General features: G+C 38.5%; 1 protein-coding gene across 1 annotated transcript in view; it reads left to right on the top strand.

Annotated features, from left to right (window-relative positions):
- The window catches only part of LOC110295246 (UDP-glucuronosyltransferase 2B31-like), a 15,751-nt gene extending 3,728 nt beyond the window's left edge, over positions 1-12,023 (top strand). Inside the window, exons 3-6 of the mRNA XM_021163732.2 lie at positions 1,941-2,072; positions 8,270-8,357; positions 9,128-9,347; positions 10,355-12,023. Of these exons, the coding sequence (XP_021019391.1) occupies positions 1,941-2,072; positions 8,270-8,357; positions 9,128-9,347; positions 10,355-10,634 (720 nt within the window). The 3' untranslated portion in view covers positions 10,635-12,023. The remainder of the gene's footprint in view (positions 1-1,940; positions 2,073-8,269; positions 8,358-9,127; positions 9,348-10,354) is intronic.
- Positions 12,024-13,702: the final 1,679 nt, after the last annotated feature.

Raw genomic sequence — 13,702 nt, 5'->3', positions numbered from 1 at the left:
GGGAAGGGAAGGGAAGGGAAAGAAAAGAAAAGAAAAGAAAAGAAAAGAAAAGAAAAGAAAAGAAAAGAAAAGAAAAGAAAAGAAAAGAAAAGAAAAGAGAAAAGGAAAAGAAAAGATTCCTAAATTTTATGCAGGCCAGCAGTGTTTACAGGAGATTGTCTTTACAGTAAGGGAATGGCAATGCCAACAGAAAAGACAGAGAGAGGTACAGAGTGAGGGTATGAAAGGTGTGCTGAGGCTGAGGTCAGTAGGGAGAGCTGGCCCAACATGCCCAGTGCTGCTGAAATGCAAACAGAAAAGAGGGGCCAGAGGGAAGTCTATGCATGATAACTGGGAATAATGGCCAGTGGATTGATGCTGCAGAAACAAATTTTCAACCATAGTCAACAACTTTTGATTCTTTTTCTTCTTTGTGGTGGGAATTGTTGTTCCTATAAACCAACTGCTTCATACTATTAGATACTTCTGTGCAGTTCAATACATATTTGACAAAGTACATCGGGAATGGAAAATATCTACACTTTTAAAATTTGTTGTGTATTTCAGAAGAGGAGAATTATGTTGCATTTTCAAAATAAAGAACTGATAATCATTTAAGTGGGTAAATACACAATTTACCTTGATTTGATACTCCAAGAAAAATAAAAACAAATCTCTTGAACTTATTAAGTGCATGAGAATGGACTACTCCTACGAAAATTAAAAATAGATTTAAGGTCCATGAATTCCACCCTTGAGCATGCATGTAGAACAACTGAATGAAGGGTCTCAATGAGACAGTAATGCAAGGATGATCAGAACATCACTCTTCCTCAAGGGAGAGGGGTCATTTGCATGAGAAGGGCCCCCAGAGGTTCATATTTGAATGCTTGGTTCCCAGCTGGTGAACTACTTAAGAAGGATTAGGAGGTGTGGCTTTATTGGAGAAAATATGTCACTGGAGATGGACTTTGAGGTTTCAGAAGCCTAAGCCGTGCCTGGTCTCTTTCTCTCTATCTGCAATATATGAATTAGGTTGAGATCTGGGCTTTTATTCCACTGACATGCCTGCCTGACTGCTAACCAATAATAAGTTAGTATATTAAACCCCTAAAACTGGAAGCAAACCCACAATTAAATATTTTCTTTAATAGATTGGTTAAATTATGCTATTTTCACCCAATATTAAAACAGTGGCTACAAAAGAGGGAAGCAACCTAGATATCACTAGAAATGTTGATAAATAAATATATATAAATAAATATGTATGCTTATATACTAAGAACCGTAACTAAGAGAGAAGCAACTTAGATATCACTAGAAATGTTGATGAATGTATATAAATATATGTATGCATATATATATGTATGTATTTACATGTTTACATGTTTATTTATGTACATCTACATAAATATATCTACACATTGCATATTTACAAATGCATAAATATATACATATATAGTGTGTCTATGTATGTGTGTATGTGTGTGTGTACAAATACAAAGAAATATCCAAACCTTTAAAATCTATGATACAGAAAAGCATAGCATGACTTTAATAACAGTACACTAAATTAACTGAGCTAGTATAAAAAAAAGAAAGAAAATAAGAAAATCTAATATAAACTATGTACACCAGTTGAAGTTCTATAAAGAGAAAGCAGATGTTTAATAGCCAAAGGAACAAGGAGGGAAGAGAACTTTGGATTTAATTTCTAAAAAACTTGTTTTTCAAGATGAAAATAACCCAGGGCTATTTGTATAACTAAGAGAAATGTAGCCTGTGTACAGTTGGTTACAAGTGTACATCTTATATATGGATATGTAGAGTTTTAAAGGACTTGCTATTCTGATCACTTCTGAGATTCCTCAATTTCCACCCATGAATGTTGGTGTCTTTTTTTTGTGTGCAAGTTGTTTGGTGCTGATGCTCTTTGTGACAGTCTAATATTTCATTAACAGGACATAGAAGACTTTGTCCAGTCATCTGGAGAACATGGTGTTGTGGTGTTTTCCCTGGGGTCCATGGTAGGTAGCCTAACCGAAGAAAGGGCCAATGTGATTGCAGCAGGCCTTGCCCAGATTCCACAGAAGGTGAGTTACAGTGATGTATCAGAGATACAGCCTCACTGAGATGGTCATATGCTCTTCTCCATCTGCTTGCAGATTCCTCCCGTGTGAAACTAAAGTTTCCTGATAGCTCTAGTTCATCCCTGATGTTACATAAGACACAGAGCTACAGAGGATAAATGTCAAATAGTAGATGATATTTTTGATTAATAACTCTTTCCTAACATTGGATCAGTAAGAGAAACACTTAGCAAGTGTTTGTGAATTTTGTGTTAGGGAGGTATTATAGGCAGGTACAAAAATCTGCTTTGTTACTTCTATTTCCTTGGAAGATAACTGAGAAGCCTCAGTGTATTCAGATCACTTTTCAGTTGTAACTAGGCACTGCATTGCCCCAGGAACAATGAACTATCTCCCAAAATAAGCGGTTGTCTGACAGGACAAGTGGCTTGTCTTTTAGGGCATGTGTTCCTCACCTAGAGGACCTGAACTTCGTTCTGAGCTCCTATGTCTGGCAGCTCATTTCTGCCTATAGCTTCATGCCATGGGATCCAAAGCACTCTCCTGGCATCAATTCTGGCACCAATATACATTTCCCATGCATATGTACATACTTGCACACAGACACACACAGAGACACACAGAGACACACTCCCTAACTTACACATAAATAAAATTAGTTCCCTTATCTTCAAAATGAGAATTGTGCTATTCTAGTTTATTTGCTATTCTTTTTTTAATAGATATTTTCTTCATTTACATTTCAAGTGCTATCCCGAAAGTCCCCTATACCCTCCCCCTGCCCTGCTTCCCAACCCACCCACTCCTGCTTCCTGACCCTGGCATTCCCCTCTACTGGGGCATATAATCTTCTCAAGACCAAAGGCCTTTCCTCCACTGATGGCTTAACAGACCATCCTCTGCTATATATGCAACTAGAGACACAATTGTGGGGAGTACTGGTTAGTTCATATTGTTGATCCTCCTATAGGGTTACAGTCCTCTTTAGCTCCTTGGGTACGTTCTCTAGCTCCGTCATTAGGGGCCCTGTGTTCCATCCAATAGATGACTGTGAACATCCACTTCTGTATTTGCCAGGTACTGGCATAGCCTTACAAGAGATAGCAATATCAGGGTCCTGTCAGCAAAAGCTTTCTGGCATATGCAATAGTGTCTGGGTTTGGTGGTTGTATATGGATGGATCCCTGGGTGGGGTAATCTCTGGTTGGTTCTTTCTTTCGTCTCAGCTCTGAACTTCGTCTCTGTAACTCCTTCCATGGGTATTTTGTTCCCCATTCTAAGAAGGAACAAAGTATCCACACTTTGGTCTTACTTCTTCTTGAGTTTCATGTGTTTTGCTAATTGTATCGTGGATAGTCTAGGTTCTTTAATCATATTATTATCGTTATTATTATTATTATTACTATTATTATTATTATTTAGATGCCTGTTATTTCTAAGCAAATAGAGAAAAAGAAAGAATATAGATTTGGATGGAAAGAGAGGGAAGTAAAGCAGTAGCTAGAGATGATTTGCAGGGGGAAAGCGCATAATAAGAACATACTGCATTAAAAATCTTTTTTCAGAGAAATAAAAAGAGAAAAGAGAAAAAAACATGTAAATTTTTACTATGGAGTTGTATCATTGGTTCATGCTCATTTGGGGTTTGTTTTGTTTTGTTTTTGTTTTTCTTAATCTTTTTTGTTTGTTTTTATTTTTAATTTTATTTTTTATTAATCATTGCATTCATTTACATCTCAAATAATCTCCCATTTCACTGTTACCCCTCTGAGAATCCCCCCACCCTATCCTCCTCCCTTTTGCCTCTAAGAGGGTGCTCCCCTACCCACCCACTCCTGCCTCACCCCTCTAGCTTTCCTTTTCTGGGGCATCAAGCCTCCACAGGTCCTGATGCCAGATGAGGCCATCCTCTGCTGGATATGAAGGTGGAGCCATGAACCAGCCCATGTATAATCTTTGCTTGGTAGTTTAGTCCCTGGAAGCTCTGACGGGTCAGGGTAATTGATACTATTGTTCTTCCTATGGGGTTGGAATCCCCTTCAGCTCCTTCAGCCCTTCCCTTAACACTTATTGGGGTCCTCAGGTCAGTCCAATGGTTGGCTGTTAGTATTTGCACCTGTCTTAGGTGCTGGCAGAGCCTCTCAAACCAGGCTCCTGTCTGCAAGTACATCTTGGCATCAGCAATAGTGACTGGGTTTGGTGCCTGCAGATGGAATGGATCTCACGGTGGGGTGGTCTCTGGATGGCCTTTCCTGCAAACTCTGCTCCAATTTTGTCCCTGCATTTTCTTTAGACAGGGACAATTCTAGGTTAAAAAAATTTTAGCAGGGTGGGTGGCCCCATCTCTCCACTGGTGCCATGTCTATCTGCTAGAGGTAGTCTCTTCAGGTTCTATCTGCCTGCTGTTGGGTATTTTAGCTGTTGTTATCCCCAGTGGGTCCTGGGAGACTCTCACAACCCTGGCATCTGGGACTATCTAGTGGTTCCACAAGTTTCCGAACCTCCTGCACCCCACTGTTACTTATTTCTATTCATTTTCATGGCACTCTGGACTTCTCTCCTATCTCTTCCTATACCTGATCCTGTTCCCCTTTTCCCTCCTCCCTTCTCTCACCCAGCTCCCTACTCTTGTGATTATTTTGTTACCCCTTTTAACTGGAATTGAAGTATCCACAAATAGTTTAATCTTGACTTCTTCCTTTCCAATTTGTATCCCTTTGACCTACTTTTGTTGTCTAATTGCTCTGGCTAGAAATCTGAGTACTATACTGAATAGATAAGGAAAGAGTGGGCAGCCTTATCTTGTCCCTGATTTTAATAGGATTGCTTCAAGTTTCTCTCCATTTATTTTGATGTTGGCTGTTGGTTTGCTGTATATTGCTTTTATTATGTTTAGATGCGGGCATTGAATTCCTGATCTTTCCAAAACTTTTAACATGAAGGGGTGTTGGATTTTGTCAAAGATTTTTTTTCAGCATCCAATGAGGTGATTGTGTGGGGTTTTTTATTTTGAGTTTTTTATATAGTGGATTACATTGATGGATTTCTATATATTGAGCCATCCCTGCATCCCTGGGATGAAACCTACTTGAAATGTTCTTGGATTCCATTTGCAAGAATTCTTTTAGTATTTTTGCATCAATATTCATGAGGAAAATTGGTCTGAAGTTCTACTTCTTTGTTGGGTCTTTTTGTGGTTTAGGTAACAGTGTAACTGTGGCTCCATAGAAAGAATTTGGTAGTGTTCCTTCTGTTTCTATTTTATGGAATAGTTTGAGGAGTTTGGTATTAGATCTTCTTTGAGGTCTGATAGAGTTCTGCACTAAAACCATCTGGCCCAGGGCTTTCCTTGACTGTGTGTGAGACTTTAAATGACTGCTTCTATTCCCTTAGGGGTTTTGAGACAGTTTAGATAGTTTATCTGGTCTTGATTTAACTTTGGTACCTAGTATCTGTCTAAAAAATGATCCATTTCATCTAGATTTTCCAGTTTTGTTGAATATAGACTTTTGTAATAGGATCTGATATTTGTTTTTTCAGTTTCTGTTGTTATGTCTCCTTTTTCTTCTCTGATTTTGTTAATTTTGAAACTGGATCAGAGCCCTTTAGATAGTTTGGCTAAGGGTTTATCTATCTTCTTGATTTTCTCGAAGAACAAGCTCTTAGTTTTGTTGATTCTTTGTATCATTCTCTTTGTTTCTAAATGGTTGATTTCAGCTCTGAGTTGGATTATTTCCTACAATCTGCTACTCTTGTGTGTGTTTCCTTTTTTCTGTTTAGAGCTTTCAGATGTTCTGTTAAATTGCTAGTGTAGGATCCCTCCAATTTCTATATGAAGTTACTCAGTACTATGAATTTTTCTCTTAGCACTGCTTTCAATGTGTTCCATAATTTTGGGTATGCTATCCCTTTGTTTTCGTTAAATTCTAGAAATTCTTTAATTTCTTTCTTTATTTCCTCCCTGAAGAAGTTATCATTGAGTAGAGATGTATTCAATTTCCATGTGTATGTGGGCTTTCTGTTGTTTTTGTTGTTATTAAAGATGGGCCTTAGTCTGTGGTAATCTGATAGGTTGCATAGGATTATTTCAATCTTCTAGTATCTGTTGAGGTTTATTTTGTGATCATTTATATGGTCAGTTTTGTAGAAGGTACCATGAGGTGCTGAAAAGAAGGTGTATTCTTTTGTTTAGGGTGAAATGTTCTGTAGATATCTGTTAAATCCATTTGGTTCATAACTTCTTTTAGTTTTACTGTGTCTGTTTAGTTTCTGTTTCCATGAACTGTCCATTGGTGAGAGTGGGGTGTTGGAGTCTCCCACTAATTTTGTGTGAAGATCAATTTGTGCTTTGAGGTTTAGTAATGTTTCTTTTACAAATGTGGGTTCCCTAGTATTTGGGGCATAGCTGTTCAGAATAGATTAGTGTGAAGTGTCCTTCCCCATCTCTTTTGATAATTTTTGGTTAAAAAAAAGGTCTATTTTATTGAATATTAGAATGGCTACTGCTGTTGCTGGAAATAATAAAAAGAACAGCAAGTTCCCATGCTATACCCATGCTCTGCCCCAACAACCCCACCACTTTAATGGCTAGCTGCATGCAGCAACCAATCTCAGTCTTCCCAGCTCGGATTCACTTGCCTCAGAGCCACTAGTTCCTTCTCAGTCATATACCCACTTTGGTCAGTGGTTCTTCATTGTAGGGACCCAGTAAATCAAACTCCTGAAGCTTATAGTTAGATTTATATAGCAGTAAATTCTCAATTTACAAGATGCCCACACAATAATTTCAGAGCCAGATGATACCAGCTGCCCACCTAGATTAGACAAATTATCCCAATCAGTCTATCCTTTATGATATTTATAGTTACCTGTGGCAGAGATGAACCCTATCTGCTGGGACTCACGGGGGGGGGGGTCCCAGTTAGGTCAGGTATTAGGCACGGCTGTTTCACCTGTGACCCAGGTTAGGTCGTCGCTCCTGAGTCAAGGTGTCTTAGGGTGTGGGAAGGGTCTGGAGCGATGGCTCTGGCCCTGCCAAGTTGTGGGCCAGAAGGAAGATGTGTCTCTGACAGTGCAGGGCAGATAAAAGCCTGCCTCCACTGGGCACCATGGGAGTCCCTGATAGGTCAGGTATTGGGGTAGGGGATGTCTCACCTGTGAGCAAAGTTGTGTCTGCGCTCCTTGGAGTCAAGCTGATTCTGAATGTTAGAGAGGTTTTGGAATGCCAGCTCTGCCCAGGGCTGATCATGTTCATTTGTAATCTTGGACAAATGTGACAACCTACCTAGAAACTTGGCCTTTACAAGTATGATTCACTTACTAATACAAAATAAAGGTTAGAAAAAATATCTTTTATTTACTAGCTGTATTTGTCATCTCAGAGGCTTACTGCTGAATAAGCTCAACCTTTCTAGTTCTTTCTGAAATCTGGCTGGTTGGTTGAACTCAGCTGTTCTGACTCAAACTCCTCACCAAGCTGACTGATTCAATCTGACTTCTCTTGGTTTCTGACTGAATTGCTCTGCTTGGCCTCAGACTCACTTGGTATCTCGTTCTCACATTCTAGCTCCTTCTTATTCTCTGTTTTCAGCTGTTTCTGTTGACCTGCACTCAACTGAATGAACTCAACTCCACAGCAATACACTCACTGCACCGGCTTACAATTTACTTATTATATATCCATGCTTTGCCTTTAAATAGCTTCTGATACAAATACAAATGAAGATGTTACCATCATACAAATTCCATTTTTTAATTTACATATTTTTCTTTTCTATTTTGCTTCTTTGAAAAGAGATTTTTTTAATGCAATATATTCTGATTATGGTTACCCCTCCCCAAATACCTCTCTAAAACCTCCTCTCCTCCTCTCTATCTTTATTTAAATATCTTCCTTCTTAAAACAGCACAGCTCTTTCCTATGCTGTTCTCCTGAGAGTTAGGTGTATCCTATCTCTGACTCATTCTTTCAAAACTTTCTGATTTGTCAATATTTGTCATTTTATCTGCCCTCAATTAGATCTCCCTGTCAAACATAGCTGCTTCCTTCCACAATCTAGTTTTACCTTAAAGATGTGTACTAAAGATGTGCAGGTATACCAGTCAAATCATACAGATCTTGTGATATGATGATCCCTTTACCTGAGCAGTAATGTTTGCTGCCTTAAAATTCATTTTAAAAGCTAGCTTTACCTTAACAGGTTCTGTGGAGATTTGAAGGCAAGAAGCCAGAGACATTGGGCTCCAACACTCGTCTGTACAAATGGATCCCCCAGAATGACCTTCTAGGTAAGCATCAGGACACAACTGCAACATGAGAAAAGGACAGCTGGGAAGGTAAATATCAGCACTAGTGCATTTATGACATATGTGGTATAAACCTGATAATAGTTTGAAAAGAACTGAATGACTATTCTGTTAACTTTCGAGATGGGAAGAAACCATTTTGATTTCTGCTGTAATTAGGTTTCAGGTATAGTTAAGTCACTTCTTCATGTTTCTCTCTACCTCCTATTTCTCTAAGATTATATCTACCCTTTCCCCTACTGTAGGGTAATTTCAAATGCCAAGTGAAATGGCATTCTTCCATAACTGACTCTTCATTTACAAGGTTCACCTAAAAATTCCACATAGAGAAATGGTACCTCACGTAATGAACTGTGCTGAGTCTGATTCCTTTACCATGAGCACACAAACCTTACTGCTTGGCAAAATCCACCAGGGGCAGAGACTCCACTGATTCTTTAGGAGAACATATTCGCCTGAACCATAGCCTGAGACTGCACTTACTCTTTGCTCCATTTGAGAGTTGTGCCTTATTTGCCCATTGCAAAAAATCATTCTACTTCTCCACCCTATCTCCTATATGTGGCCTTCACTTTAAGTTCTATGGACTTGGAGGACTCCTTGCCCTAAAACTACATAGGAACAGGAAAATCACTTAGTTATGGTAATGTCATTTAGAACACATTTTATCAAGTCTTACCTTTATTTTCTGCCTCTCAATTTCTTTCTCAGACTTATGGTTAATACTTTCCCTTCATTTTTACTCTTTCTAGGCCATCCCAAAACCAGAGTGTTTGTGACTCATGGTGGCACCAATGGCATCTATGAGGCGATCTACCATGGGATTCCAGTGGTTGGCATTCCTTTGTTTGGAGACCAATATGACAATATTGTTCACTTGAAGGCCAAAGGAGCAGCTGTTAGACTGGACTTTCTCACAATGTCTAGTACAGATTTGCACACTGCACTGAAGACAGTCACTAATGACCCTTCGTGAGTACTATGCTTTAGTGAAATTAGTATTAGTAAGATAGGTTCTCTCAAAGGTAATACTAGCTTTCCTCTGATCTTTGGTCTAATGGTGAAAAAAACAGTTGAGTATTTATTCAACAATGTTTTCATACCACATTTAACTCATCCATCATCCAACAATGGGCATCTCAGTTCCTCTTTCTATCATGACTAGAGCTTCATAAACTATGGACATTAAGGTATATTTTGATATGTTGTTTACTCTTAATTTAAATAGATCCATATCATAGGAATGCTAAATGCTGGGGTAATTCTGTTTCCAATATGTTCAGCAAATCCATGCTCATTTTTAGTTGCTGTATTAAATTGCACTATAGCATTTGTTTATGGTAATAATAATTCTGCCCCCTGATGTCATTGGTCAGCCTGACATCTTGGTGTCAATCTGGTTGTACATTCTAAAATCAGAGAATAGATGCACACAAATTTTCCTCTGACCTCCACACATGCTACATGGGTCATAACAATGTCTCAAAGGCACTCACAGACACAATTTGAATAGATAAGCAGAAAATAGATAGGTATGTGTTGAGTTCAGGCCTTTGAGAATTCTAGGCAAATTATCAAATAGCTGCATTCCATTCATTTCTCTTCAGTTTCCAATTTTTAACCATTAATACTAATTTTACTGTAATTTCAAAGTTTGACACCTTTTCATCTCAAGGTCATCAATGCAATCATCTTCAAATGACATTGAACCACCTCATTTGCAGTGTTTAGAACACCTCACAAACATATTCTCTACTGAAAATTTTTGCTTCCTGAAATTTGTTTCCCATTTCCCATTTGGAAAGAATTCCTTTGAAAATGTCATCCAACATGCAAACTTTCAAGCAAACACCAATCAAATCCATACCACACCTAGTGCTCTACTACTGAATTGGTAGAGTCTCATGATACTTTCCTTGAAACTATCATGGGCCATATGCACTACGAAATTAATTGGTCTTCAATGTTGGTGTCTTTAGCTATAAGGAGAATGCCATGCGGTTATCAAGAATTCACCATGATCAGCCAGTGAAGCCCCTGGACAGAGCAGTCTTCTGGATTGAGTTTGTCATGCGTCACAAAGGAGCCAAGCATCTTCGTGTGGCAGCTCATGACCTCAGCTGGGTCCAATACCACTCTCTGGATGTGCTTGGGTTCCTGCTGGCCTGTGTGCTGACTGTGATGTTCATCCTCAAAAAGTGTTGCCTCTTTTGTTACCAGAAGTTGACTAAAGCTGGAAGGAAGAAGAAAGGGGAGTAGCTGAACTAAGGAAGACTGACACATGGACCTTTCCAGTGCATCACAGTAAGGGAGGCAATGATGGTAGGGTCCTTCATCCTATTACAAGATAGTTTTTCAATAATTACTTATCAAGTCAGAAGATAGTTTTTTCTGAGAGATTTAATAATTTTTTTTCAGCCAAAGATAAAATTGAAAGGGAAACACAGTAAAAATTAACACCATCAACATGAAACAGAAACAACAGAAATTTTACAAATTCATTTCTGCAACATAAAAGTTAAACCAAAGAATGTTACAGCTGAAGAGCTAGCTCCATGGTCTAACCATTTATCAGGCATGACTTGATTTTTGAGGAACTCATAAAAAAATCCATACCCAGTAGCATCTATAACTCTAGTATGAGAAAACCAAGAGATATGAAACAGAGCCAGGAGAATTACCTGAAGCGCTCAGGCCAACTAGCCTGGTCTTCAGCAAGAAATAGCCTGCCTCATAGAATGTGGAAGGGAAACTAACACTGAAAGCTGTGCTTTGACATCTGAACATTTGTGCCATGGCATAGGTAAGACCCACTCACAAATTCATAAGCATAAGGATATAATTATACACATGTGTGCAGGCTTTATATAAACACACACACATAGACAACACACCACTTATAACTCATATTTTGTTTGTGGATATATCATGAGTAAGAAGTCCACAATTTCTACATGGTTTTGCAAGTATTGAGCAAGCTTTAACTTTATTTATTGCAGACTTTACAGGATGAATATCTAGGTAACATGTTCAGGATTGAAGCAGTCTGAAACATGTAACCCTACATTTGTCTTTAGAACACTTGTACTGTGATGCAGTAAGCCTCTGAATGACCTCTTCCTTAAAGGACCTACCAAGATTGAACTTGGGGTTGGGGAGATGGCTCAGCAGTTACTAACTAGCTCTTCTTCTAGAGAACCCATATTCCATTCCTATCACCCATATGGTGATGATTCAGGACCAGTAGTAACTCAAGTGTTACTATGGGATCTTTCATCTTCTGGCCTCTCTTGGTACTGCAGAGACACATGCAAAGGAAGCTCACATACACATAAAATAAAATTTAGGATTAAAGACAATTTTTCGTTTCATGAAATGAATTCTATTTCCATTCAACCCTTGGCAAAAAAATAATGAAATTCCTTCCTTTTTATAATTAGCCTTTGGGAACAGATGTAATATTTTAATTTATGGCTTGATAACACAGAATAAAGACTCTAAATAAGTTATTCTCACACAAGTGCAGGATGTGTGTATGTGTGTGATGCATGTCCCTTTTTATGAAACAGAATGTATTTTACCTATGCCCTTTATATTTATGCTGTGACTTCAATATTTCTATAAGAAATAAATGTTTTGAAATTATAATGATGGTTCTAAATGGCTGAGGGGTTAAGAGTGCTTGCTCTTCCAGAATGAGAACTGGGATAAAATTTCATTGTAAGTGTAGAAACGAAGCATGATTAGAAATGACCGTGCCATAAGTTCTGGGTGGGAGATAAAGACAGGTGGAGAAAAACTTTAGGTTTTAGGTAGCCTAAGAGAAGTGTTAAGTTCAGGTTCAGTGATATGTCCTTCCTCAAGTAAATATGATAGAGTATGAGAAAGCAGGTAAGACACTGGGCACACCCTGCCTTCTACACTCAGGTGCATTACTACACACTCACATATACATAATGCTCTCTCAAAGTCACACATATAACATATACAGGAATAACATATATGGACCCACATTCACAGAGAGAATATGAGAGATAATGACCATATCCATATCTATCATTATCAAATAAAATGTCGATTTATATAATTATATCTATAATATACATAGTAGATCAATAATTATTATATTATATACTATATTTAAAATATATTATTAAAAATGTCATGAGAGCAGGATAGACAAGCTGATAGAGGCACATTCCACCAGCCCTGATCACATAAGATAAATTCCTGGAATGACATGCAGTAAGAAGATTATGTAATTCCACATTTGCCCTACTCTCCTAAAGAATGATGTAGCAAGTCCAAACACATACAAATGTGTGTGCATACACACACACACACACACACACACACACACACACACACACACACCATTTTTAAAGCTCTTAAAGGGAGGTAATTCCCTCTAGTTATCCTTATGAACTCTTTTAATCATTTCTCCTAGCCCATAATCATTCTTTTGTGAATTCCCATATTCCTGCAGAAATATTCTTTAAGTGGGACTCCACACATGCAGCACATTTGTCTTGGATCCAGGTAGACGACCTAGCCCAGCCCTGATCCATTAAGGACTTTTCAAAGTATTTTCAGACTTGATCTGCCTACTTCCTAGCAACTCTTCCAGTACCATTTCTACCCTGTACAACTCACTGCCATTCTTAGCCAAAACCAGGATAACCACTGTTTCTTCCTCTGTGGCCCTTTATAGAACCTGCCTCCCAATCATGATTCAGAGAAATTAATCATCAATTCCTTTCCCCTTCTCATAGTCTGTCACACACATCATGGAGTTGGCCCGGTCTAGCTACTTTGAGAGGCATCCTTCAAAGGTTTACATGTCAGAGTCCAAGGCTCCTGGGTTACTGTGCCTTCCAGTTCCTAAGAAACTAAGGCCCTCACTCAGGCAGTGAAGAAGTCAGGCCTCCTTGTATTTCTCTGTATTTCTTAGAAGTCAGTGAAACATATAAACTGGACAGGATACATTTGTCTTTGGACATTAATCTTCTCTATCCTGTATAGCTTGCAAATATCATTGTGTCCTGACAACTGCTATTATAGTTAACCTAGTAGTCAGCATTATATACTATTTCTGATAAAGGTATAAAAAGTCTGAGTGCTCAAATAAATTTGTCTCAGCCAAACTCTTCCTGAGACCCCTCCACTCAGATCTGGTTAAGATTTATGTCTCATCAACCGTATCAGGTAACCTGGCCTGGTAAGTAAGAGCTGGTACTTACACTGTGCCCCACCTACTTCATCTGAGACTGCTTGGTCCTAAAGCAGAGATTCAACCAGAACTTGAGATCCAATTCATAATTCAGTCT

The sequence above is a fragment of the Mus caroli genome, chromosome 5, assembly GCF_900094665.2.
Source record: "Mus caroli chromosome 5, CAROLI_EIJ_v1.1, whole genome shotgun sequence".
NCBI lineage: Eukaryota > Metazoa > Chordata > Mammalia > Rodentia > Muridae > Mus > Mus caroli.
This window is presented reverse-complemented; position numbering and strand designations above follow the sequence as displayed.